Source organism: Pipistrellus hanaki, assembly GCF_964339955.1.
Source record: "Pipistrellus hanaki genome assembly, chromosome: 11".
NCBI classification, from domain to species: domain Eukaryota; kingdom Metazoa; phylum Chordata; class Mammalia; order Chiroptera; family Vespertilionidae; genus Pipistrellus; species Pipistrellus hanaki.
Window position 1 is genome coordinate 44,773,113 of NC_140513.1, and position 25,895 is coordinate 44,799,007.

The 25,895-nt window shown below is 41.7% G+C and overlaps 2 protein-coding genes and 1 pseudogene across 4 annotated transcripts in view; all 3 read right to left on the reverse strand.

Moving 5' to 3' along the window:
• The window catches only part of BRD10 (bromodomain containing 10), an 81,417-nt gene extending 78,146 nt beyond the window's left edge, over positions 1-3,271 (reverse strand). Inside the window, exon 1 of the mRNA XM_084899573.1 lies at positions 2,407-3,271. Coding sequence (XP_084755699.1) covers positions 2,407-2,996 — 590 coding nt within the window. The 5' untranslated portion in view covers positions 2,997-3,271. The remainder of the gene's footprint in view (positions 1-2,406) is intronic.
• Positions 3,272-6,094: 2,823 nt separating this feature from the next.
• RANBP6 (RAN binding protein 6) lies at positions 6,095-10,714 on the reverse strand. Of its 2 annotated transcripts, XM_084898041.1 has the most exons (2): positions 10,516-10,714; positions 9,187-9,400 (listed from the first exon to the last, which is right to left on the reverse strand). In XM_084898041.1, exons 1-2 carry the CDS (start codon positions 10,649-10,651, stop codon positions 9,330-9,332), a joined length of 207 nt encoding a protein of 68 aa, XP_084754167.1. In that variant the 5' UTR covers positions 10,652-10,714; the 3' UTR covers positions 9,187-9,329. The 2 variants fall into 2 exon arrangements, with proteins under 2 accessions (XP_084754166.1, XP_084754167.1); XM_084898040.1 differs by having other exon boundaries at positions 6,095-10,714.
• A 12,430-nt stretch (positions 10,715-23,144) lies between these two features.
• LOC311630530 (COX assembly mitochondrial protein 2 homolog) lies at positions 23,145-23,700 on the reverse strand (annotated as a pseudogene). The gene has a single exon. The product of its transcript is annotated as a COX assembly mitochondrial protein 2 homolog (transcript).
• Between the last annotated feature and the right edge of the window lie 2,195 nt (positions 23,701-25,895).

A 25,895-nucleotide genomic window follows, 5' to 3' on the forward strand; every position in this document is an offset into this window, starting at 1 on the left:
CCACTTATTTACAAATAAGGTATCTGGGTCATCTATTTGCTGAAAATTGTATTTATATGGACAGTCTATAGAACATTGCTCTGGAACATCTTACATCCTAAATGCATACTGAAGAGTTGCAACCTATGCTTTTTCTCAAAGTTGTGCCCACTCAAAGCATTTATTGAGTAGGCTAGTACATAAAAAGAAATGGTTTCCCAGCATCAACAGCTGTGGTCTGGCAAACGTATTATTTACAAAACTTTTATCTGTTTAAGACCATCATATTACTTTTTGCTACTAAAATGCAAGAATTTTATCTCTTTTAGCATAACAATATCACATATATATTGTTTATAAACAACAGAATGTTGTAAGTTTAAATTCTAAGTATGGATGCTATTAAATCATGTCAGAATGAACATAAGCCACTGGGATTAATTCTAAGCATTTAGAAATTTACCTTTACATACCTTTATGTGAAAGAGATATAGTCTCCCTTGCTCTTTTGTGGGACTCAAAAATTACTTACTATAAGCACAATGTTTGTTTGTTTGTTTTTAATATTTTTTATTTTATTGATTTTTTACAGAGAGGAAGGGAGAGAGATAAAGAGCTAGAAACGTCGATGAGAGAGAAACATCGACCAGCTGCCTCTTGCACACCCCCTACTGGGTATGTGCCCGCAACCAGGGTACATGCCCTTGACCGGAATCGAACCTGGGACCTTTCAGTCCGCAGGCCGACGCTCTATCCATTGAGCCAAACCGGCTTCGGCAGCACAATGCTTTTGAAAATATCTATAATTCATTCAAACCTATATGCTGCTTCTTGGCTCTTTCATACAGCCACTCTCTTGCCTCATTCTAAATTCTGTTTCTACATCTATAAAACTGTATACTTTGATTAGATTAAGTCTATGGGTCCTTCCACAGTATAAAATCTTGTGACATCAACTTTTATTACTTAAAAATAAACACATATGTATGGATCTTTTTTATGTCGGTCATAACTATAAAATCTGTGGAGTCAAGGGTAACAAATACACTACACTAAAGAATAATGTCACTAAAAGAGTATTAAGAGTAATCTACAAAGCAAATCTGTGAATAATTGTTACCAAATAATTATATTTATAAAAGGATTCAAGAAGAATCCTACTGTTTTCAATGAAAGAAGTCATTTTATGAAAACAGCATAAAGAAGCCAGTTGACAAACTAGATCACTTTAAAATTACAATTATAAATCAAAGACCAAAAAATTAACTAATACAGAAAAACACTAGTAGAATACCTAGTTTCAGATATGAGGAAAATATTCATTTTATTCAACTACTACTACTACTACTACTACAATGATTAACATTTATATTTGGCTCACTATGGGACAGGCACTGTTGACTTTACATGTACCTCATTTAATCTTACAGCAATCCCATGTGGTAGGTACTATTATTATCCCCATATTACAGACGATGAAACTAAAGCCAAAAAAGTAAAGTGACTTGTTCAAGTTCACTTCAGCTAGTAAAGAGTCAAACTACCATTCAATTATTTTCAGCAACAGTCAATTATTTTTCCATTCCTAAAAAATTGCCACTTGAGAAATTAATTTGGTTTGTATAAATTACATAATTATTAGAAGCTAATGTTTATTTTAGTAGCCTCCATTATTTCCTCTTACTAAATTAAAATAACTGTAGTTATATGGGTGGTGTACACCAGCAGCACTGTGCAACCTGAACCGCCTATGATTTGTGGTAGAATAAACACAAACATCTAAAAGCATTAACAATTTTGGCGTTGATGCACCCTCTATTATTGCAAAAGTTCAGTCTCCTCAGATGAAGCTGAGAGAAAAGATCAGGAGTACACCAGAGTGATCATTAACCATTTAGTAACTCCATAAATCTCCGATGGCCGACACAGGGATAGAAAACGACACTATTTTTTTAATGGTATGAAACCACCATCTTTATACGTGGGCTAAAATTATTTTCCTAACGGTATTTCATCCTAAACATTTTTTTTTAAAACTGTCATGCTAAAACTGTCTAAAAGATACGGGATCCAACTTCCATCCCACTAAAACTTTCCCTCTGCCTTACCCCTATAATTCTTCCTATGGGCACCATTTTACTTTATATCTTACAGCTCTTTGGGCCTGGCCTGGCCTGGGCTTCCTTCCCAGCTTCTCTCCACCTGGGTGACAGGTTCATTCGCCCACACCCGCCACCCCGCACCACACCACACCCCACCCCTGCGGGCCCCCGCCCCGAGCGGCTGCTCCTCCCAGGCCTCTCCAGCTCCGACCCAGCACCTATCAGCGACGCCCCCCGGGCCCTGGCCCGGCCCAGCCCCGGACACGTGTGAGGGTGTGTTTGTGTCCGCCCGCCGGTCCCACCTGGGACGGCGCGGTCCACTCACCGGGAGAGCAGCGCCAACTTCTGCTCCAGCATCATCTCCAGCTTCTGGCCCTGCCTGGAGACCCAGTGGTCCACGCCGTGCAGGCGGTAGCACGTCTCCAGCATCCGCCTGAAGTCCGCCACGAACTCGGTGATGCCCCGGTACTGGCCGCTGCTGAACTTCTCCTCCATCTTCAGCAGGCACATGCCCTGCCCGGGGTGCTGCAGCGGGAGGGGGCGACTGCCCTCCCGGGCCCCGCCGCGCGGCCCCTCGGCCGCCGCCGCCGCCTCCTCCTCCCCGGCGGCAACGCCCCCCAAAGGCTGCAGGAAGGGGGCGGTGAGGCCGCGGTGTTTCTCCTGCAGGAACTCGCCCAGGATGCGGTAGCCCTGCTGCAGCTCGTAGCTCAACTCCTGCTCCTTGCAGCCGCTGGCCCCGACCCCCATCGCCGCCTCCTCTTCCTCCTCCTCCGGGCCGTCCGCGTCTTCCCGCGAGGAGGCACTCCTCCTCCGTCGGGCCGACCCTGAGGCCCGGGCCGCCGCCGCTGCCACCTCCTCCCCGTCCTCTTCCTCAGCTGCGGCCGGCGGCCTCTGCTCCTCCCGGGCCGGCTCCATCTCCCCCGACGTCTTGGGCGCGCTCACGCCCCAGGCAGGCCCAGGCTGGGCGACGCGGAGCGGCCGCTCGAGGCGCCGGGGGGACGCGTGAGCGCGGGCCGCGTCCTCAGGGCGCCGCCGCCGCCGCCGCCGCGCCGCGCAGCCCCAGCCGCATCGGGCCTCGCTCTCCTCCTCCGCAGCCGAGGGCTCGGCTCCGTGCGCGCGGGGGTCTCGAGCTCGCTGCCGGCGGGGCGGGGTTACATGGCGCGCGGGGGATGGGGGAGAGAAGAGGAGAGCCTAGGTGCCCTCCTCTCCCCTCCCCTCCCCCCCCGCTGGCGGCGGCGCGCGCGGCCCTCGCCGGCCTCACCCCTCCGCGCCCCGCCCGCCCGCCCGCCCGCTCTTCACCCGCCAGGCCCGGCCGGCCCGGCCCGCCGCGGCCTCGGCGCCCCACCCCCTCCCGGGCCGGCGAGGGGACTGGGAGGGGGCGAGGACCAAGTGCGGGTCCTCTCGCCTCCCCGGAGGGGGCCGCAGCGCTGGGCCGCGGCGGCTCGGGCTCCTCCTCCTCCTCCTCTCCCTCACACCCCTCCCGCCCCTCTCTACCTGCGGGGCACCCGGGCGAGGAGGAGGCGGCGCGCGGACCCAGCCGGACGACAACTGTCAGTTAGAAGCCCCGCTGGGCGGGTTGGGGCTGGGGGGGGTGGTGAGGTGGGAAGGGGAGGGGCAGAGAGAAGAGGGAGGCACACAGGTCTCCTCCGCTCCACCCCCCACCCCCCACCGGGGCAAAGAAAGAGTCGCCGTCGCCATCCGCGATGCGCATGCGCGTCAAGACAGCCCCACCCCCTCGCGTCCCGCCCCGCTACGCGACAGCAGGGACGTCGGCGTAGCTGACGGTCCCCGAGATCTGGTAGGTTGCGCGGACCGATGATGTCATCAGCTTGCGGAAGATTTTAAGGGCGGAGGGGCGAGGGAAGCAAGGCGCCTGCGCAGAGTGGGCCGAAGGGCTTTTTGAGAGCAAGAACTGCGGGGGGGGGGGGGGGGGGGAGAGCGCGGTCATTTCTTTAGCGATAGCCCCTTACTATCCCTAAAAACTAAAATTGCCAGGTAACATTTGTTAATAGCAGATGAAAAGTAAGAAGACACAAAATGTAAATCCTATCCTACTTTTCAATTTGCATTTTCTTTCCCCTGGTGACTGCCGGGTTTTACATATAAAATCAGAATTTTTGAAAAGTGTAAAAAGAGGCTTAATAACTAGACTAACTGAAACATGCAAGGGACAAGGAGATGATTTGCAGAACTCGGATTTCTGAAACTCTTTATCTCCAGTTCTTAAAACCAATTCCTTTGAAACTAACCATGGACGTCCCGCTTTTGGCGGGACAGTCCCGATTTTCAACAATTTGTCCCGAGTCCCGCAGCATTTTTAAAAAGTCCAAAAGATTTAAAAGATTCTTTCCAAAAATCGGGACTTTTTTAAAACGCCGAGGGACAAATTAAAATCGGGACGTCTAGTCACCTTATTTTAACCTCATGTTAAAATGAAAAAACATATTTCCACATTTTTTATTCTTGATATCTGCTAAGAATAAAGGAGGGGAATGAAACCTCATTAAAAAATATATGCTCGGGATTAAAAAGGTTTTAAATATTTCAAGTCGAATCTGTAAAGCATTAGTTAGCTATTAAGTAGCCATTAGCATGGCCTTGTAATCTCTACACATTATAAAATTACTGTTTAGATATCTTAAAAGTGGAATCGTCCTTCACACTTGCTTAAAAATAAGTGGGCAGAAAGGAATTAATAGTTCCATAAAGCAGACATTACTGTTTTCCCATGTTCTATGTGAAAGATGCACATACTTTCTATTTAGAATGAGAAATATAACTTTCTTAAAGTAAAAGTTATTTAAATGGTCAGATATTCTGACTCTTGAGATTGTTTCTCATTTAAAGACATTTGCAATTTATTAGGTACTTACAGCATTCTCTCCTCAAAGCCTATAGATGTACTTCAGCTCACAGGTACAAAGGCAGGAAACTATTTCAGCAACTGGCAACCAAAAAAGTGTCTGACTGGACGTCCATCATTTCCTTTGACAAAGCCCAAAAATCTGGACCCATCCTATACCAGCAGATAACCCTCTTTAGCCACCAATCCTATTTCAGGATTCTCCAATATGTTAGCTTGCATTTGTTGAACCCTAAACACTTTATATTCATTATCTCCTTTCATTCTCACAACAATCCTATCAGCTAGGTATTATGTCTATTTTACAGATAAACTAATGCTTAGGTTAAGAAAGTAGTTTGCCAAATTTTAAATCTAAGTCTGTCATATTTCAAAATTCTTCAGGGGCCTAATTCCTAGTCATCTGGCAGAATTTCCAATTGTGCATGCAAAAGAGTGTAGGAAATTGCAAGAAATGTTGATCAAGGGCTTCTTAATTAAAGAATATTAAGATAAAGAAGCATGGCTGAATAGAAGGAACCTCAGCCATGTCATAGAGAAGCCAAGATGATTGTGATTAGGTCTTTGAACCTAAAATATGTATATATAAGGAATATGTTGGTTGTAGGTTAGAAAATATAGAAAAGTAAGTTTCAAGGAAAAAAAAATTGTAATTTAATCCCATTATCCAGAGAAAACCTCTATTAATATTTTATGGTGGGATTTTTTCTATTTATTTGTATATTTTTAATTTATCTTAAATAAACTTAAAATTGTGACTATACTATATTTAATGTCCTTTGCTTTTCCCACTTAATTAATAAATAATTGTATGGAATGGACAAGGAATTACATACTTAAAATTTCACCTTCAATAAGGATAACCAATGGACGCAAAACACTGGGGGGTGAGGGCATATATGGGAGTGGTGGTGGGGGGGAACAATGGTAAGATATGTACACGTATAATACCTTAGTAAAAAAAAAAATGGAAAAAAAAAAGTAAATGAAAAAGCTAAAAAAAATAAAAATTCATCTTCATATTTCTGACAATGGCCTAGGTGGCCTGCTTATCTGAACTGGTAGGTGGAAAATCAGGGATATTCTAATGTAAAAGGCATTCTAAACCATAAAAAAAAAATAAAAATAAAAATAAAAACCACAGTAAAAATACAAACAGCAGCAGCAATAATAGCTACCATTTATTAAGCACTTACCAGTACTTGCTAAACAGTTTACATATACAGTACTCACAATAGTACCGGGAAATCATGATAGTTTGTTATTTATTTTTAAATTTTGGGTCAATGATTTGCTGAGTAGAAAGCTTTTTTCTACCCTACAAAAGCCCAATATTAAAGACTGACATTCCAATTAATATAATTAACCCTACATTTCCAGTACCTTTTTCTTATAATGCACCTCTCATGCTAAATGACTGTTCTGAAAGCTGTTTACATTTTCATGTCTAAAGATAATATTAATTTTGCTTTCCTTTCATTTTCACAATAAAATATTCTTTAGTGCTACTATAGAATCTATTAAGAACTTCTTCAAAACAGAAATCTATTTAAGCCCCACTTCAAATTAGGCCTTCTTGTTGAGCTGCTTTGGAGGGGAAAATAGCATACATACACAATACAATATTCTGCTCAAATACATAACATTGAATGACTCCCATAAATATTATTTCAATTTGTCAAACTGTTATTACAGTGTGTTACATGGTACCAATGTTAGATGTCAGGACACCCTTTGCAGTAAACATGGTTTTTAGAGTCCTAGGTTATCTTCACAGAGACCAGTCTGGCTAAGAAAATTCTAAAGTTCTCATAACTCTCAGCTGGAGTAGAATGTGGGTGTTTCATCCAGTTCTGAGGAAGGCATCGTAAATATTATAGAGAAAATTCCCCACATCCACTGCAATATCTCAAAACGCCCAATATCCACACCTTCCTATTACCATGAAGCCCAGGAATATTATCAAGGAGGAATAAGCCTGCAACTATATTCTTCACCCATAATTACAAAGATGTTTGTCCTGGAAGTTCTCCTATCCTAACTTTGTGAGCTCTTAGCATCTTGTGATAGGCATTATGACATCCTGACACCAAGTATAATGCTTGCTCATGACAAGTAGCAACAATTTATATATTTCACATCAACTAGGGGAAGGAGAATAAATATTCTAAGACAGTGGAAGCACAGGTCATCACCAAGATCTATGGTTATGAGATAAAACATGCAAGGTGAACAGGTAATAATACTGGCTAATCCTGGAGAAACATGGGGAAGGAATACAAACTGCTTAGCAGGGAAAAAACAGTTCTCTCATTACAATGGAATCCATTCACAACACTTATTTGGAGTTGCTTTACGGTAGAGGATATTCAAGTAGTATTAAAGTGCTTCAAGCAAAATTCAGCAATTCCTGTAAGGCTTCCTGATGCTCGTCATCAAGTTGGGATATACATTCCAACCACAATTCTTCAGAAGTCTGTACCTCGCGCACAACATTAGCCAGGCGTTTGGCACAGGGATCTTCATAGTTAATAGTCTCATTAATTTTTCCTTCTGCAATTATATTGACTATTTTGGGAAGATTGGAATTATTTGGACCGAGTACAGCTGGGTGGTTACTTTCAATTAAGTCACAGAGGAAACTCAAAGTCTGAATAGCTTCCTCTTTATCCTCATGCAGTGGGAGCCATGACAACCAGTGGGGAAGAACTTCATCGACATTTACACAGTTAGGCTTATACCTCAAAATCTTGCCTACTGCTGAGATACAGTTCTCTGTAGCAATGACATTTTTTTTGGTTTTAGAATTTGCACACTTAATAATTTTTACCAGCAGTGGAACAGCTTCTGAACATAAAGAATGATAATCATCTCCACCAAACTGTGCCATAACACCCAGACCATAAGCAGCAGCTTGCCTGACTTCAGGGTTATTATCTCGCATATTTAGTAGCATGGGCCACCGAAAATATTCTACATATTTAAATGAGGTTGGACTACAGTGCTCTATAATATCATCAAATATACACAATCCCCACTGTCTATCTGGCCATGGCCTATTAGAACAAATTAGATTTACAATTAATGGAAGCAGCTGTTCAAACCATGGTAAAATCTTTTCTTTGTAAGTACTAAATAATGAGTGCAAAATATCTGATACTTTGGTCAAAATGTAAACATCACATTCATCCTCATCTTGCAAGGACATTTCAACCTGTTGGTCATAGTTTTCTTCCTGTCTCTTAACCTGTCTCAATTCTTGGTTTTTAAAGTGCCCTTCAAGTTTTGCTTTCAGTATTTCTCCCAGTTCTTCTAAGTGTTCATCATTAAGGCAGCCATCTCCCATTACTTCAATGGACTTTGCAAAAGAACTCATTATTTCTGAGAGTACATCTGTATCAGGTTCAGTCCCAATAGCCTTGATTAAGGGATCACATATGAATTGCCACATCTGTGCAAGATACTCTGGGCCACGAATTCTTGCACATTCCAGGAGAAATGGCATGGACTCAGCTGCTGCCACTCGAACATTGTCATGGAAATAAAATTTCAGTAAAGGAACCATCAGCTTTACAATTTGTTCTGTATATTCCACAAGTCCTTCCCTTAATTCCTTAGCATAGTAAACCAACATCTGGCAAGCAGTTGCTTTTGCTTCAAGTCCTGAGGTTTTAATTCCAAAACTCTGCTGATCACCAAGATTTACAAATTGCCAGCCATCATCATCAGTCATATTCTCCACATCTTGTGTGTCTAAGAGAGCAACATCAGGTTTAGCTGAAGCAGTCTTAATAAGAGGCTCAATAACCAGTGGAAGGTACTGTTGAAAATCACTTCCAAGAATTTTACACATTCTAGCCCATGCTGAAACCATATAAGAGGTCTGAGGGTCATCGTCTTCCATATTATTTAAATCTGATTGTGTCTTCAATAATAGCTGCATCACGTTTGATGCATCTTGCATAAATTTTTCCTTCCCAACAGCAAGACCAACATGGCTAATGCATTCAATAGTTTTTCCTTTCAGAAGCTTGAGTTCCTTTTGAACAGCAAGCTCAACAATTTGCTTTAGTGATGGCATAAATATATCATAATATGGAACAAACTTTTCTTCTATTGTATCTGCAACTGAGGCAATAGTTGTCACAAGCTGTTCTAAAGCCAACTTAGTTCCATTCCGAATCAACTCTTGAAGTTTAATCACCAAGATGGAATGTAGGTTTCTCACCATACTATCCAAATATATAACTAGCAATGATTTGGGGCAGTCTTCAATAAAAATAACAAGTGCAGAAGCTGCATGTGATTGCACACGCTGATTACCTTGATTTTCCATGGTACGCAACAGAGCTGCAATCACTGTTTCATGGAATCTCTTTTGGAAATTAGGTGCAAAATCTGTAGCCATCTGTCCTAGCGTAATACAGGCTGCAGCCCTTACCCTTGGATGAGGATCCTGAAGAAAAAGCAAAACAGAGTTAACCATTTCATCTAGAATTGGTTCCATTTGCTGATGGCATCCTTCTCCAATGGCAGATAAGGCCATTAATCCGGCATGTCGATATTTCCAGTCAGGGCTCTGAAGCATCTGCATGATATGCTCCTTCGTGATTGGTAAAACAAGTTTTCCACCGAGCCCACAGGCCAGTCTGTCTAGTGCACTCTCAGCAGCAACGGCATTGCTGTCAAAATCATCTTCTTCCATTTCATCGGCATTTACCCAGTCCTCATCATCTTGTAGATCAACCATCATCCCCAATATATGAGGAATTGCCTGTGCAATAATATTTGTGTATTTTTTCAACATGGGGGTTGCGGTTTCGGACAAGGTCACTATTACTTCAAGGGCCAGCTGGCGTTGCAGGTTACTAAGTCTAGAGTCTCCGCACAACTTTAGGCTCAGCTGCAGGGTATCTTCTAAGTAAGGACCCAAGTATTTAGGGACAGTGTCTGCAATCTCAACCAGGGATTCTAGCACGGAATCGTCATCCTGGTAGCAAGAGTCGTTCACGGCCTGTAAGATCCCGGGAAGCAGGTCCGCAAAGTCTTTGAAAAGAGCGATGTTATTCTCATTGGCAAGCACAAACGTGGCTGCGGCTCTGGCGGATAACGTCCTGATGGCTGGATGCTCCTGATCTTGAATGCACTGGTCCAGCAGCCGCTTGATGATATCCAAATCATGCCGCTCCTGGTTCCCAAAGATGCCGGGGAAGTGCCAGAAGACGTGGAGCGCGACCTCCCACAGAACCACGTTCTTGGAGTAGATGGAATCGACCAGGAACTTGAGACCCTCCGGCCAGTGGTTCGTGCCCTCCTCGTCGATCAGGTTCCTCGCCAGCACGGCGAAGATGTCGCACAGCTTTTTCCTCATGCTGGCGTGCGTCTCCAGCTTCACGGCCAGGATCAGCTCAATCTTGACGTCCCTCTGCACATCGGAGGGCAGGTTCGGGTAGACCTCCTCGAACCCGGAGGACAAAAGCCGCCGCAGCAGCGCGGCAGCCATTTGTCTCACCTCGTAGCCGGCTCTCCGGTTCCGGACGGCGTCCAGGAGGCACGTCGTCTTGCACGGGCCCGGGATGTTCTCGTAGACCTCCTCGGCCTGCCGCCGCACCATGCAGCTCGGGTTGACAAGGCTCTTCAGGAGCTGGTAGAACTCCGGCTTTCCCGACACGGTCGCCGGCACCACGGCAGCCCCGGCCGCCGCCATCGCGCCCTGTCAAAGCGGCCGCGACCCGGCGGGAGGGAGGGAGCCGGGTCTGCGGCTCCCGCAGTGACGTAAGCGGGGCGCCGGCGGGGAGGGGCGGGGCCGGCGGGGAGGGGCGGGGCGCCGGCGGGGAGGGGCGGGGCGCAGGCGGGGAGGGGCGGGGCCGGCGGGGAGGGTCCTGGGGCTGCGCTGCGGGAGGCGGGGAGCTGGGGGCGGGGACTGGTATCCATTCCAGTCAAATAAAAGTGCACCTGCGGGGGGGGGGGGGGGGGGGGAGAAAAAAAAAAAGTATGTCATTGATTGTATGAAAATGAGATTAAGGGTGATTTCCCCTTCCCCCCGCCCCCTTTATTTCTAAACTGTCTCTACAGTTACCCTATAATTTTAAAACAAGAAATACACCTTGAGAACGTGAAAGAAGCCGATCCCCAAAGGCCACAGATTGTAGGGTGCCATTTATAGGAGAGGTCTTGACTAGGCAGGTCTATGCAGATTAGTGATGGCCAGAGGCTGGGAAGCGGGAAGTGGGGGAGGGGTGGAGAATGGAGGATGACAGCTGTCAGGTATGGGGTTTCTTTCCGGGTGATGAAAGATGTAAAGACGAAAATGGATTGTGGTGATGGTTGCACACACCTCTGTGGTTATACTAAAAGTCACTGAGTTGTATAGTTCAGAATGGTGAATTGTGAGGTATGGGAATACTAATAATAAGCTCAATAAAGTTGTTTACCAAGTAAGTGTAATGAGAGGTAAAATAATAATAATAATAATAATAATAATAATTACTACCATCCCACTACCACATCTAATGCAGTAAAGCCGTGGTGCTCAAACTCGGCTATGTATCAGAATCGTTTAGTCTATGAACTATAAGAAAGAATGAAAAAGACAAGCCTGGTGTGGAAAGTGACCCGGGCTAGTAATCAGAAGACTTGAATCCTGGTCTTATCTCTAAATTAATTTTGTACCCTTTGTCATGTCACTTAAGGTTTTCCTTGCGAACGTTGTTTAAACTGTAAAATGCTTTTAAAGTTTTTCCTTTTAATAGGAAGCTGCTATGATTATTCCAAAAACCAAATGCCTCTGAGGTTAACTAATTTCTTTAATTCAGGCAGGTGTGTCAAAAATAATTATTGCTCTGAAATGACTGGGTCTTACTTTTGTATTATTATTACTTTGTCATTCTGTCATTTTGACCTTAGTTTGCAAGGTTGGTAGGATAAGTATAATACAATATCATTTTAGGTGAGAAATGGAAACTCAGGGAGGTTAAGGGATTTGTCTAAGATGACACAGCTGAGTGTCAAATTCACTTCTTCAGAAAGCAACACTAATGCTCTTTCTCCATATCACTTGCCCATGATTATTCCTGGTTTTGCAGCATGATCCGAGGTCTTCACCTATTGCATAGTAGGTCTTAAACTTCTCCAAGTGGGCTTAATTTTAATATTGTAAAATGCTATTGTACATACCCACAAAGTTAGAAAATCACAAAATTTAGGGGGAACCATAATCTGTAAACAGTGTTTCTCATTCTGTGGATTGAAAATCAACTATGGCAGAATAACTTGAGATAATTATTTTTAAATATAATAGATATTAAGTCCCAAAGTCTGAACCACTGAATCAGAGTTTCTGGGTCATAGATAAAGAACAAGCAGACAGTACTGATGGTTAGGGTTGGGATGGGGGAGTGGAGGGATTGACCAAAAAAGAACAATAATTCATGGAGAGAACAACATTGTGGTGACTGTAATGGGGTGGGGGTGGTGGAAGGGGGTATAGGGGAATAAATGGTGATGGAAAAAAAGTAAAATAAAGAAAAAACATTTAAAAAGAATTTCTGGGGAGTGCAACCCTAGAGTATTCAATTTTAACCAACAAAGTGGATTCCCATATAAATACCAAAATTTGAGTACCATTGGCAGCTTTGGTTCTGATTCCAAAATCTTAGCTATAGTTCTGCATCTTTCTCCAGACTCACTGGTTTTCTTACTGTTCCTTGAAAAAGTCCAACTGCAGGGCCTTTGCATTTGCTGATTCAGGAAATGTTAATAAGTATATGTAAAGGGAAAGGCTTCTGTTAACACTATATCTTAGGGGTGTCGAACTCAATCAGAGAAGGGGCCAAAATCTAAAATCCAGCCTAAATCGCGGGCCAAATGGTTTATTGAACAGTCATAAACTGACAATGTCATAAACTGACAGCGGAGTGCAGTGATGACAGCGCGGTGCGGGCCACATTGCAAGGCCTGGCGGGCTGGATTTGGCCGCGGGCCTTGTGTTTGACACATGTGCTATATCTATTCGCACATTAAAGATTTTGGAAACTAGCCCTAGTTGGTTTGGCTTAGTGGATAGAGCCTTTGCCTGCACACTGCTGGGACTTGCGTTCGATTTCGGTCAAGGGCATATGCTTGGGTTGGGGGCTCGATCCACAATAAGGGGCGTGCAGAAGGCAAACAATCAATGATTCTCTCATTTTATTGATGTTTCTATCTCTTCCTCTCCCTTCCTCTCTGAAAGCAATAAAAAAATATTGAAAAAAGATATTAAAAACTATAAAGAGATGCCACCACAGACCCAGCCCAGTGTTTTACATTTCATTTGTTATTTCTTTATTTATTTTAACCTGAGAGCATGTCTTCATTGATTTTAGACGGGGAGCTGGGAACCAGGGGGAGAGAAAGAGAGATCAGTTGCCTGTAATACTTTCCTGACTGGGATGAACCCTGGACCCTTCTGGTGCCCAACCAACTGAACCACATGGGCCAGGGCGATCAAAGTCTGACATATCAAGAGTTAATGAGGAAGTGTTAAACAGAGAACTCAGTTATATTGTTGGTGGCAGTATAAGTAAATTGGTACAAACAGTTTTAAAAAATGTTTGGATAATGCTTGGTTCAGATTATTCAATAACTAATTAACCGCCTAGGGCTGTGGAGGAAGTTAATCTACTTTGGGTGTGGAGGAAATCAAGGAAAAGGAGGTGATGTCAGGGCTGACTTTTGAAGAATGAATCTTCATGAACTATTTGAAGAAAGAGAAGAAGGTTGTTCTAAATAGAAGAAACATCTTTGCTCAAATACATCCCTTTTTTAGTACCACTAGAGCATTGGGTACGGGACTTGAGATAGCCTGGGGGATGACACTGGGGGTAGGAAGGAGACGGGTGGTTAAACAGAGGGAAGGCTATGAAGGGTCTTATATTCCATGTTAAGAATTTTTTTCTAAAAGTAACAAGGAACTTTTAAAATGATTTTAATCAAGGGCTGTGAAATAATCAATTTTTAGAAAGATGACTTTGATAATATCATGAAGACTAGAGGTGTTGAGGAGGACAATAAGTTAGTTAAGCTAAAAGTCTAAATTATAGCAGTAGTGAAGGGAAAGAAAAGAGGGCAAGGATTGGAGAGGTTTTAAGAAGTCACATCAATAGCACTCAGAGAGGAAGGGGAAGCTTAAGAAATCACCCCAAGTTTCAGACTGGGCATCTGGTTGGAGATGTTGTAATTTATCAATTTATTTACCTATATATGAATAAAGAGCAGTGTTAATGCAGATGGAAAGATTGGTAACTCTTTCTGAAGGAAAAAATAGGCTTCCTTAAGAAGGTGAGTCTCTTTCCCTAACTGGTTTGGCTCAGTGGATAGAGCTTTGGCCTGCAGACTGAAAGGTCCCAGGTTGGATTCCGGTCAAGGGCATGTACCTTGGTTGCAGGCACATCCCCTGTAGAAGGTGTGCAGGGGCAGCTGATTGATGTTTCTAACTCTCTATCCTTCTCCATTCCTCTCTGTAAAACAATCAGTAAAATATAATATATATTTTTTAAAAAGAAGGTGAGTCCCAGAATTCATGTCTAGCTGCTCCCACATCCTACACTTGCAGTCATCTTTTCAACAGTAAGAGCTAAACTGAATCCACTTTAGGAAAATTATTTGTGTATTTTATTTTGGTAAAACATAAACTAATTTAACATCGTAAGGTATTTTCTTTTAGATTGCATAATACTGTTATATTTATTTTTTGCACTGGAATTTCCTTTCTTTCTTCTCCCTTAAGTGGGTAATAATGCCCAAGATTTCAAGACTGGACTTGCAGATTTGGTTAAACAACTGGGTTACATTTGTCATTAAAATTGGCTTTTAAAATTGTTTGAACTGTTGTGAGGCCATTTAAGATTGTAAGGCGGCTCAATACCAGACAATGCAACTGTTTATTAGCAACTTACTAAAGGGGGAAAGAACAAAATAAATTGCGAATTTCTTCCAAGATATGAGAGATTTAGAGTCAAATGAGAGGGATAGAATTAAATTGGACATATTTGACATTTTTACAAGAATAATCCAGAATAAATAAAAAATACAGAAAAAAAAATACCGTGAATGCTCCTACTTACCTAAACTGAAACAGTCTGAATATCACAAAGATTAATGCCTGCCATGGACTAAAAAAATAACAAAGATATAAACAAAAGTGATGGGTTTCTAATATTAACAAAAACCTCCAAAATAACCATCTTTGGAGGTTACCAGGTCATCAACTCTGAAAATTGATGAAGATAAATCATCAAGTTTTGTTTTTTTTGTTTTTTCCCCCTATCTTTCTTGTGCAAACTGTATTTCAGGTTAACTAAATAGTTTATGCGAGTACATTCTTCTGTATAGAATTTGACCTAATAGATTCACAAAGAATGCTAAAATCAGAAAATCACTGTGTCGTAACCCCAAATGAAAGAATTTAATCTATGTAACACTAAGCAATGGATGTTTAAAAAAAAAAAAATCATTAAATTAAACATTGGTTAGAATTTAAAAATAGAGGGATTCGGCTGAAACCACCTGAAATTATAGATGAATCTTAATATTATTAAAAGTAGGATAAACCAGAGGTGTCATTAACCTGTTATCTACAGCTCCATATCCATACCTCCTGTAATTTGTTCGCTGATGCTGAGATTAGACTCTGGAAACAAAATTTCTTTTTTCACAGCTGAGTGCCTGATATAATAGTTTCCACCAACAGGAGGCACTAGAGATTGAACGATAGAAAAGGGACAGGAAAGGAATGAATCCTTCCTGTTTTTCCTTTTCTTGTCTAGATTGCCCCAGCAGTAGCCCTTCCTGCTGGTGGTGGCAGTTTCCTCTCTTTTACAACCCTGAAAAAACTCGTTCTCTTCCATCTTTGTAGAAACACCAGCGGTAACCAGGGCACTCCTTCCTCAGAGGTTTCTTCACCGGCAGCTCTGAGAGGTCCCTTTGCTGAGCTTACAGGTACTAGTTCCATTTTGTTCCCTCAGCTTTAGGGGCTGGCACAGTTCCCTCAGCTATATATTTTGGTTACCTCAGTGCTATTTATTTATTCTTTCAGGTCTTTCACACCTGTTAACCAATCCCTTAAATTAAATCTCTTGAAGTATAAAGTGTTTTATTTTCTCATCTATCAGGCCTTAAGTGATACATTCATAGCTCCTAAGAAGTCTTCTTAAGTCAGATTTATTGTGGTATAAGTTACATGAAATAAAATTCACCAATGTTAAATGTATAGTTTTGACAGCCAAGCAACCATGACCACCATCATATATAGAACACGTTCATTACCCCTAAAAGTTCCATTGTGTCCCTCAGTAGACAATCTTGTTTCCCCAATCTTGGCTTCTAGCAACCACTGATCTGATTTTTGTTGCTATAGCTTTATCTCTTCCAGAATTTCATGTAAATGGAATTATTCTGCATGTGCTCTTTGTGTCTGGCTGCTTTTGCTTAGCACAGTGCTTCTGACATTCATTCATTCTGTTGTTTGTTCTTTTTCATTCCATCATATGAATATAGTTGTATTCCATCATATGCATACTCTACAATTAGTTCATGTATTCATCAAATAATAAATTATAGTAGCTGTGATTTTAAGAAAAAAGACAAAGTAGACATATTAAACTATCTTATAAAGATAAAATACTTTAAAAAGTATCACTTGTATTGTTAGTACTATTACTAATACTAATATTAGGATTACAAAATTCAATATATCTGATTAATTACCAATAATATTTTAACAGTTTCTTAGGTAATAGACAAAATATAAATAGCACCTGTCAAACTAGGTTATATTGGGTAAGATCATCTTGAACAGTGCTAAAACATTTTTATCTGCATCTGACTTTCTAGGTAAGTTGAGGAAATTGTACCACCAGGAAGAAGTAACAACAATGAGATGTGCAGCTGAAACCGGTTTGGCTCAGTGGTAGAGCGTCGGCCTGTGGACTGAAAGGTCCCGGGTTCGATTCTGGTTAAGGGCATGTACCTTGGTTGCGGGTGCATCCCCGGTGGGGGGTGTGCAAGAGGCAGCTGGTCAATGTTTCTCTCTCATCGACATTTCTAGCTCTCTATCTCTCTCCCTTCCTCTCTGTAAAAAATCAATAAAATATATATTAAGAAAAACAAAACAAAAAAAACAATGAGATGTGCAGAAATATGAGAGACCATGAGTATCAGTATGTGCAGGTTGCTAGCCCCCATTTTAAATCTTGGCTGCATCTCTGTAAATAATCCTTTCAGAACATTCTCTTTTTTAAATTAAATTTATTGGGGTGAACTTGGCTGGGGTGGCTCAATGGTTGAGCATCGACCTATGAACCAGGAGATCATGGTTTGATTCCAGGTCAAAGCATGCCCAGGTGTTTGTTTGTTTGTTTGTTTGTTTTAATTAAAATATATTTTATTGATTTTTTACAGAGAAGAAGGGAAAGGGATTAAGAGTTAGAAACATTGATCAGCTGCCTCCTGCACACCTCCTACTGGGGATGTGCCCACAACCAAGGTACATGCCCTTTTCTGGAATCAAACCTGGGATCCTTCAGTCTGCAGGCCAATGCTCTATCCACTGAGCCAAACCGGTTAGGGCTATGCCCAGGCTTTAGGCTTGATCCCCAGTAGGAGGCTTGTGGGAGACAGCTGGTCAATGATTCTCTCTCATCGTTGATGTTTCTCTCTCCCTCTTCTTTTTCTCTCCCTGAAATCAATAAAAATATGTTTTAAAAATTTATTGGGGTGACATTGGTTAATAAGAGTATGTAGGTCTCAAGTGTAGATTTCTGAGATAAAATCTGTATATTGCATTGTGTGCCCATCATCCAAAGTCAAATCATCTTCCTTCACCATTTACTTGCCCCCCTTTGCCCTTTACTACTCTCCCACCCACTTTCCTCTGGTAACCACCATACTGTTGTTTATGCGTTTCAGTTTTATATCCCACATATGAGTGAACTCATAGGGTTCTTAGCTTTATCTGACTGATTTATTTCACCTAGCATAATATTCCCAAGATCCATCCACATTGTCCCAAATGTCAGTATTTCATCTTCCTTTTCTTATAGCTGAGTAGTATTCCATTGTATATATGTACCACATCTTCTTTTTCCAATCATCTATAGAAAGGCACTTTGGTTGTTTCCATGTCTTGGCCACCAGGAATAATGCCGCAATGGGCATAGGGGTGCAGGCTGTCAGAGTAGCTGCCATCTTGAATATCATCTTTCTCTATGTCAGTGGGAAAGAAAATTCTGAGCAGTGTTACATTAACAATTAAACCAGAAGAAAAACATGTCACTCGCACTGACAAATCATTGGCCTGCACCTATCGTATGACTCCATTCACTAAAAAGAGCTGGAAAGTTCAACCCTGCCACATGTGCCCAGGAGAGCCTGAAATATTTGATAAGTCTTTATTATTGCTAAAATCTGCAGTGCTAATTGTCGTGCTTCCCACACCCCGAGCCTCTTCCTCGATGCCTCGTTTCAGAGAGCTGCAGTCCAATAGCCACTGCTCACCTAACTAGCAACAGGGCCCTCAAGGTGCCCTGCAGTGGTACCTGGAGCTACTTCTTTAAAAAAAATTTTTTTTTAATATATTTTATTGATTTTATACAGAGAGGAAAGGAGAGAGATAGAGAGTTAGAAACATTGATGAGAGTCATCAATCAGCTGCCTCTTGCACACCCCCTACTGGGGATGTGCCCGCAACCAAGGTACATGCCCTTGACTGGAATCGAACCCGGGACCCTTCAGTCCCCAAGCCGACGCTCTATCCATTGAGCCAAACCGGTCCCGGCTACTTCTTTAAAAATTTTTTAAAATATATTTGTATCAATATTTATTTAAGAGAGAAAGGGAGAGGGCAAGAGAGATAGAAATATCAATGATGAGAGAGAATCATTGATTGGCTGCCTCTTGCATCCCCCACACTGGGGATTAAGCCTGCAACGCAGGCATGTGCTTTGACTGGGAATCGAACCAGTGCCCTCCTGGTTCATTGGTCCACACTTAACCACTGAGCCAGGTAAGTTGGGCTGGAGCCACTTCTTTGGCCCTCTGAGAGAACGTAACTTTGGGCATCCTGTAGTTGAATTTACCCAGCAGAGCTGTATAATAGCATTAATTGTCCACCCTGGCCCACTGAGGGTCTCATAAAAGCTCACAGAGAAAGCCCTATGGTCAAGATGACCCTTCCAGGAGTACTGTGAAATCCATTCTTTCTTCTTGCCAAGAATATCCAAATTTCAAGTATTTAAAGGACCTGGATACAAAACCCAACATTTCTCACTGTTCAGACTGTTTTTATTCCATAAAAACTCCCCATTCAGCTCCAATACCTTCTTAAAATATATATCATGTAAAAATAAATATTAATAGACATTAAGTCAAACCCATTATGTAATTTCTGAAGAAATATCTGCAAACTCAATTATAATAAAGATCCTTAATTAGAAGAATAATAGAGAGAAGTTGCTTTTGAAGGAACCATAATTTCATGTTCCTAGTCTCCGATTATGGCTTCTTAACTGGAGTCCGTGAACACCTGGCTACAATTTGTTTTTGTATAATTGGTTTCTTTTGTAATTTTTTGTATTGTATTTACTGCATTTAAAAACATTAATCTGAGAAGGCATCCAAAACTTCACCAGACTGTTAAAGAGTTACTTGGCATGTTAAGAACATTTCTAGAAAGTTCTAGTGTGAGAAAACATTTCCATATTTCCACAGGGTGGTGCTATTGCTTTAAGAGTTAAGGATGAGTAAGTCAAGCTCTTTGAACAAGAGTAAAAATTACCCTAGAAATTTTGAGGAACAAAGGGGTGATGTGGCTACAGATAGTTACAGTCATCTTAATTTTAAGAGAAAGTTTCCATTTCTAACAGGTAAAATGCAAATCCATTATTATCTAGTATATAAAATGTGTACTGTAATGGGTTTTTACTATTTTAAAGTAGTATCTATCACAAAAATGCAAGCTTTTGAGGACCTGTTAGCCAACCAATTCCCTAAACATTTATTCTACACAATATTACAGATTTTCTTTAACATACAGAGCTCTCACTGTGGTATCATTTTTCTTGCCCATGTTGTCAGGGTTTTATTTTCCCTGTTAGCTCCATTCTGAATTTATGTATATAGTCATCATATTTTATATGCACTGAATTCCAGCTAGATTTGGTCATTTATCAGATGTATGGCAACTTCAAAAGTAGAAATCCAACTCCTGAACAGAAACAGGAAGTCATATGATGGATATTGCACTAAGACCCCCAAGGAAGAAACAGAGCTAGTTTGTTAGCAAAAACAGCATATACATTAATGCTCAGCTTTTTGCAAGTTCAAGTTATACCACTTCGCTTTTATGAAAGACCTACATTACTACTGGTTTCCACTAACTGAAAGAAATCTGAAGAGGATTTTTTATTAAAGAAAAAAGGGTGAAAATAGCGTTCAGTACCTGATTTGCAATAAGCCGTTCTAAAGGCAGCAGCAAGAGTGTGGCCTCCCAACCTCCTTCCCATCTCGACGCCACTATAGCTTCGAGCTGTGTCTGTGAGCATCTGTGCTATATTTCAGTTTATTTTGTGCATTTCTACTTTAACTGTATGTTAGTATTATTTTAGGTTTTATGTGTTATTTGATGTAATTTGGTAGGTTATGTTTTGGGGAATGTTAAAAAATATTTCCATATAAATTAATAAATTTCTTCGCTTTACAACATTTTTACTTACAAAAGATTTCACAGGAGCCCTGGTGGGGTATCTCAGTTGGTTAGAGTGTGTTGTCAGGATACGTCAAGGTTGCGGATTTGTCTGTGAGGGCACATACTAGAAGCAACTAATGAATGCATAAGTAAGTGGAACAACAAATGGGTCTCTCTCTCTCTCTCTCTTCCACCTTCCTTCCTTTTTCTCCTTAAAATCAAGAAATAAAAAAATGTTTTTGAAAAATTTTTCATAGGAACACTGTACTTGGTGGGGAAACCTATACTTGAAACAAGTTGCTTCAAAAGAATCTGAGGCGGAAGATGGTAGTGAGAAATGGGTGGTGCCATAGAAGAAATAAGATGACTATGTGATAATTGTTAAAAGCAAGGTGATCTTTTTTATTTTTGTATACACTGAGTGGCCAGATTATTATGATCTCTGAATGCATAATAATCTGGCCACTCAGTGTATATCCTATATAATAAAAGGCTAATATGCTAATTGTCCCCTTGATTAGGAGTTTGACCAGCAGGCAGGCCAGCCAACAGCCCATGTACCCTACCTGTGGCCAGGCTGGCCATACCCCACCGTGCACAAATTCATGCACCGGGCCTCTAAAATATATATATATATATATATATATATATATATATATATATATATACATACATACATACATATACACACACACACACACACACACACACACACACACTGAGTGGCCAGATTATTATGTGTTCAGAGATCATAATAATCTGGCCACTCAGTGTATGTTTGAAATTTTTTGTAAAAAAAGAAAATTAACACATACATAAAATAATAAAATGCTGACAGGCTACATAAGTGAATATTTGGTTATCAGAGTGGGAATACACACCAAACCACAGAATTAACATAAGAGAGGAATGAGTGCTATTGTGTAAGATGTTGTAGGGCACAGGAAATGAATAAACGGGGAGGACGTGTGATGCTGAGTTTGTATTACTCAGTCCTCGTTTAGATTAAACTGTTTTGGTGAGAAAAAAAATTTTCCCCCCCAAATGATAAAAGAACATTTATTTGGTAAGTCAAAGGTAGAACAAAGAATTCCTAAAAGAAAAGGACTTAGGAAACAAATTACAGAGGTAAAGGAAGGGCCCTTGGAGGGAAGGCGTGAGCGAACTGGGTCCTACATCCTAAGGGTTTTAAGGGTGGAGATTTTAGGGGATGTTCCAGGGAAAGATCTCAACAGAATACTCAGCAGTTTTCCAGGTGTGTCCTTTCAGGGTTGTGGTCTCCATTGATTGAATGGCTGGCACCAGGGCAGGGGGGTCATTATCCAATGCAGCTGGTCCTGAGGGCAGCCATGGGGTCACTGGTCTGATTTTGCTGCTTTCTGGACCTGGAGCTGGAATATTGCTGAGGCCTAGATATTATCTCTAGGGAGGGAATGTCAGGGAGTCCAAACTTTATGATCAGAGATATTCTAGGGGAAGAAAAGTCCCCCTGGGGATGAGGTCCCACCTTACAAGTGTCCGCTGCTAGGCACTTGGGGCTTTCCATCCTGCTGATCTTCTGTACCTGGCCCATCATCCTTGCTCTGCTCCTGTCTATGTAACTACCTTCCACATAACCCCCTCACGAAGTGAATGAATGTCTAGCCTCTTGAACACTCTTGTGATGTGGAAATCACTTATTCAACACTGACACCAACAAGGCCTCATGCTGAACACACATAACGATTTCAATAGAAGGAGCTCATAGTTCAGTCGGTTGACAATTTATCTGACAAGATCAAGCCATGCTGTCATGTGGCTGGATGTTGCTGACTTTCAGATTCTCACAGGTCTCAGAAACACCAGGCAGAAAGAATGCTGCTAAAAAGTGAGTTTGGGAAGAAGAGCCCTGTACCCAGTAGGAGTAGGCATGTTGGCCTAAGGTTAATGCCCAGGAGTTAACTGGCATCCAGATGGGTACATCCAACCAAACAAGAACCAAAGTCCACCAAGACTTCAATTCTAACTAGAAGTAATTTTTTCAATGTTAAACACTCAATCTTTTAGAAAACGGCTCTTTTAAGAACAATGAAGTTGCAACATTTTCATATAGTTAACACAGCTAGAAATTTCCTCAAACTCTTTTTGCCTTAGCTTGTATCTTTTTTTATTTGATGTTTTTATTTATTTCAGAAAGAGGAAGGAAGAGGGAGGGAGAAATAGAAACATTAATGAGAGGGAAACATCTATTGGCTGCCTCCTGCATGCCCCCTACTGGGGATCGAGCCCGAAACCCAGGCATATGGCTTGACCTGGAACAAACCATGACTTCTGATACACAGGTTGACGCTTAACCACTGAGCCATAGCTTGTATCTTCAATGTTTAAGCTCTAGAATTGCCATGTTGTCAAAAGGAAAAGTCTAATGGGACCATTTCTCTTTAATTCCAGTAGAGAACAGAGAAAATATGAGTAAAGTCAATTATTTTATTGAGGGTGATAAATTACTCAAATGTTAAATGGTTGTAGGCAAAGTAAAGAAACACATTAAAAGTCAGGTGTGTTGGTAAAGGAATCAGAGTACTAAAGGCTCTGCCCAACAAATATCCTGAATCCAGCGTTTCTGTATTTCTTCTGGGTCACTTGCTATTCAAAAGATTCTGGAGACCAAATGAGATAGGATTCTTTTGGTTTTATCAACCAAGAGTCTTCAGATCTTCTCTCAGCCAAGGTATCCAGTGATAATATAATTTATGTTTCAGATTCCTCTGGAGGATTTGAAAGTCTCTTTTGCATCGCATTGCCACGCTCCCTGCTCTTGGTCCTCTTTTCCATGTACTCATTCTTCAAGCATTTTCTCATCTCCCGATCAAGGTCATTGCAATGACCAAAAAATTTCAGAATGCTGTGATTTTTGTGACATTCCTTAAGTAAGTTAATCAAGGCGTTGCATTCTTCAGTGTGTAGTGTGGAGATAAGTCAGGATGCATCTTTAGGAGAAGGTGATGGAGGTCAGCAGAGCAACCCGCCTGGCGGCCACCCCAGAAGAACTGCAGCAGAATTCACCGCGAACACGCCTCCCGCCAACTCCGGCTGCCGGGGAGCCAGGGCCGGTCGGCTCCGCAAGGAGAACGCCCCTAATACACCCTCCACAGCTGACCCACTCGAGAAAAATATTTTACAACATTTTTTCCTATCAGATCGAAAAATCTATTCTTATGAGACTTTGACTCTTCTGACCTTTTATTTGGGGTTAAGGGATTGGTGAAAAGGTCAGCAAAGAATTAAGTTAGGAAACATAAGAGACCTACTTTCCTTCAGCATTTTTAACTGAAAGGGGCTGAAAGAAAGTTTGTTGTCTTCTCAATTAGCTTTTTAGATCTTTCAAATAAGAAGATTTTGTTTATTTTTATTGTCTACTAGAGGCCCGGTGCACCTGGCCTGCATCCTCTTGCAGTCTGGAAGCCCTCAGGGGATGCCTGCCTGATGGCTTAGGGAGCCGGCCTAGGCCGCAGTCTGGCCTCCCTCTATGGGAGGTAGGGCGGGAGGAGACACGCGAGGCTGATTAGGGAATAGCCCCGCCCTCATCGCCATCTCCTTCCTCTGTCCATTGGCTGACCTGGCGCCACCTGCTCACCTGCCCTGCCCCTGCCCCCTCACTGACTAGTTGTTCCGCTGTTCAGTCAATTTGCATATTACACTTTTATTATATAGGATAATCCACTTGAAGATAATTGTTTTGAGAAGTCTGTTTTATCTCCACTCATAAAAGAAAATCTTCCTTGGTTGTTTTAAATATATATCTATGGGATTTAATATTTTTTTTAAAGTTAAATGAAAATGCTTTTTTAATTCATGAATACGTTCTCAGCCCCTGCCCCCACAGCTTCTACTGAAAAACATTTGGAATGATGTCCAAAAGGTCATCATTTGGCTGTCCGATCTAATTAGCATATCATGCTTTTATTATTATAGATGAGTTTTTCCCGTCCTCCCTACTCCCTTCCCTTGGAGGTTCATCTGTCTGTTCCATGCTTTTATGTCTCTGGACCTTTAAAAAAAAAAAAAAAAATATATATATATATATATATATATATATATATATATATATTGACTTCAGAGAGGAAGGGAGAGATGATGAGAAGGAATTATTGATTGGCTGCCTCCTGCATGCCTCACATTGGTGAGCCCACAACCCGGGCATATGCCTCGACCAGGAATCAAATCCTAGTTCATAGATAGATGCTCAACCACTGTGCTATGCCACCTGGGCTGGACATATTTTGATCATCGGTTTATTTTGTTCATTAGATTCTACATATGAGTGAGATCATGTGATACCTGTCTTTCTCTGACTGGCTGATTTTGTTGCCAGGAAACCCCCAGGTGGGCTCAGACTGCCTGTCACAATGTCCAATAACTAAGGCAGGACTGAATCATATAAGGCATTTATTGAGAAGGCCAGCCAACCAAGAAGACAGGGAGCTTACATGCATCCAAAGCTTGTTTTGCCCGTAGGGTGCAGGGGACAGGATTATATAGGAAAAATGGGCTGGGGTAAGGTTGGGAACAGAATGCAATTGCATGCAGTCCCGGACTTCAGCAGATGCATTGTTCTTGGTTGTCAGGCAATGAGATGACGGCTTGGCTCCCGGTAGGGTCGGCCTGGTCTTGCTTAACAGTTCTGCTTGTGTGTTGGGTACAGAATACATTGTCCGCAGTTGAATCACTTCCTCCATCACATGGTTTAGGATCAAAGGGAGTACGCAGGTGCACTGGCTCGAGAAATGACACTTAGAAAAGAAAAAAAACATAACCCTCTGTTCCCACATGTGTATGCTTTTCAGAATTTCAAACTAATATGATTATCTTTTAGATTAACTCAGGTGCTCTATCTATTAGATTATGAGGCCCCCTGTCAATTTGGTTTAGCATAATACTCTCCAGGCCCCTCCATGCTATCTCAAGAGTAAGTGATCCTCCCTTTTTACAACTGCCTACTATTCCATTCTTACTTGTTATACATTTCAAATATTATCTCCATCAACTTCTGGTGAAAGAGTAGGGCATAATAAAGATATTGAAGATAAGGCAGTACTGATAAACAAGACAGACATATTCTGGGCCTAAGTCCTTTGTCAGATATGTATTGTACATATATTCTCCCAATCTATAGATTGCCTTTTCTTAATGGTGTGTCTTCAAGAGTTAAATATTTTAATTTTGATGAAGTCAAGTGTATCATTTTTTT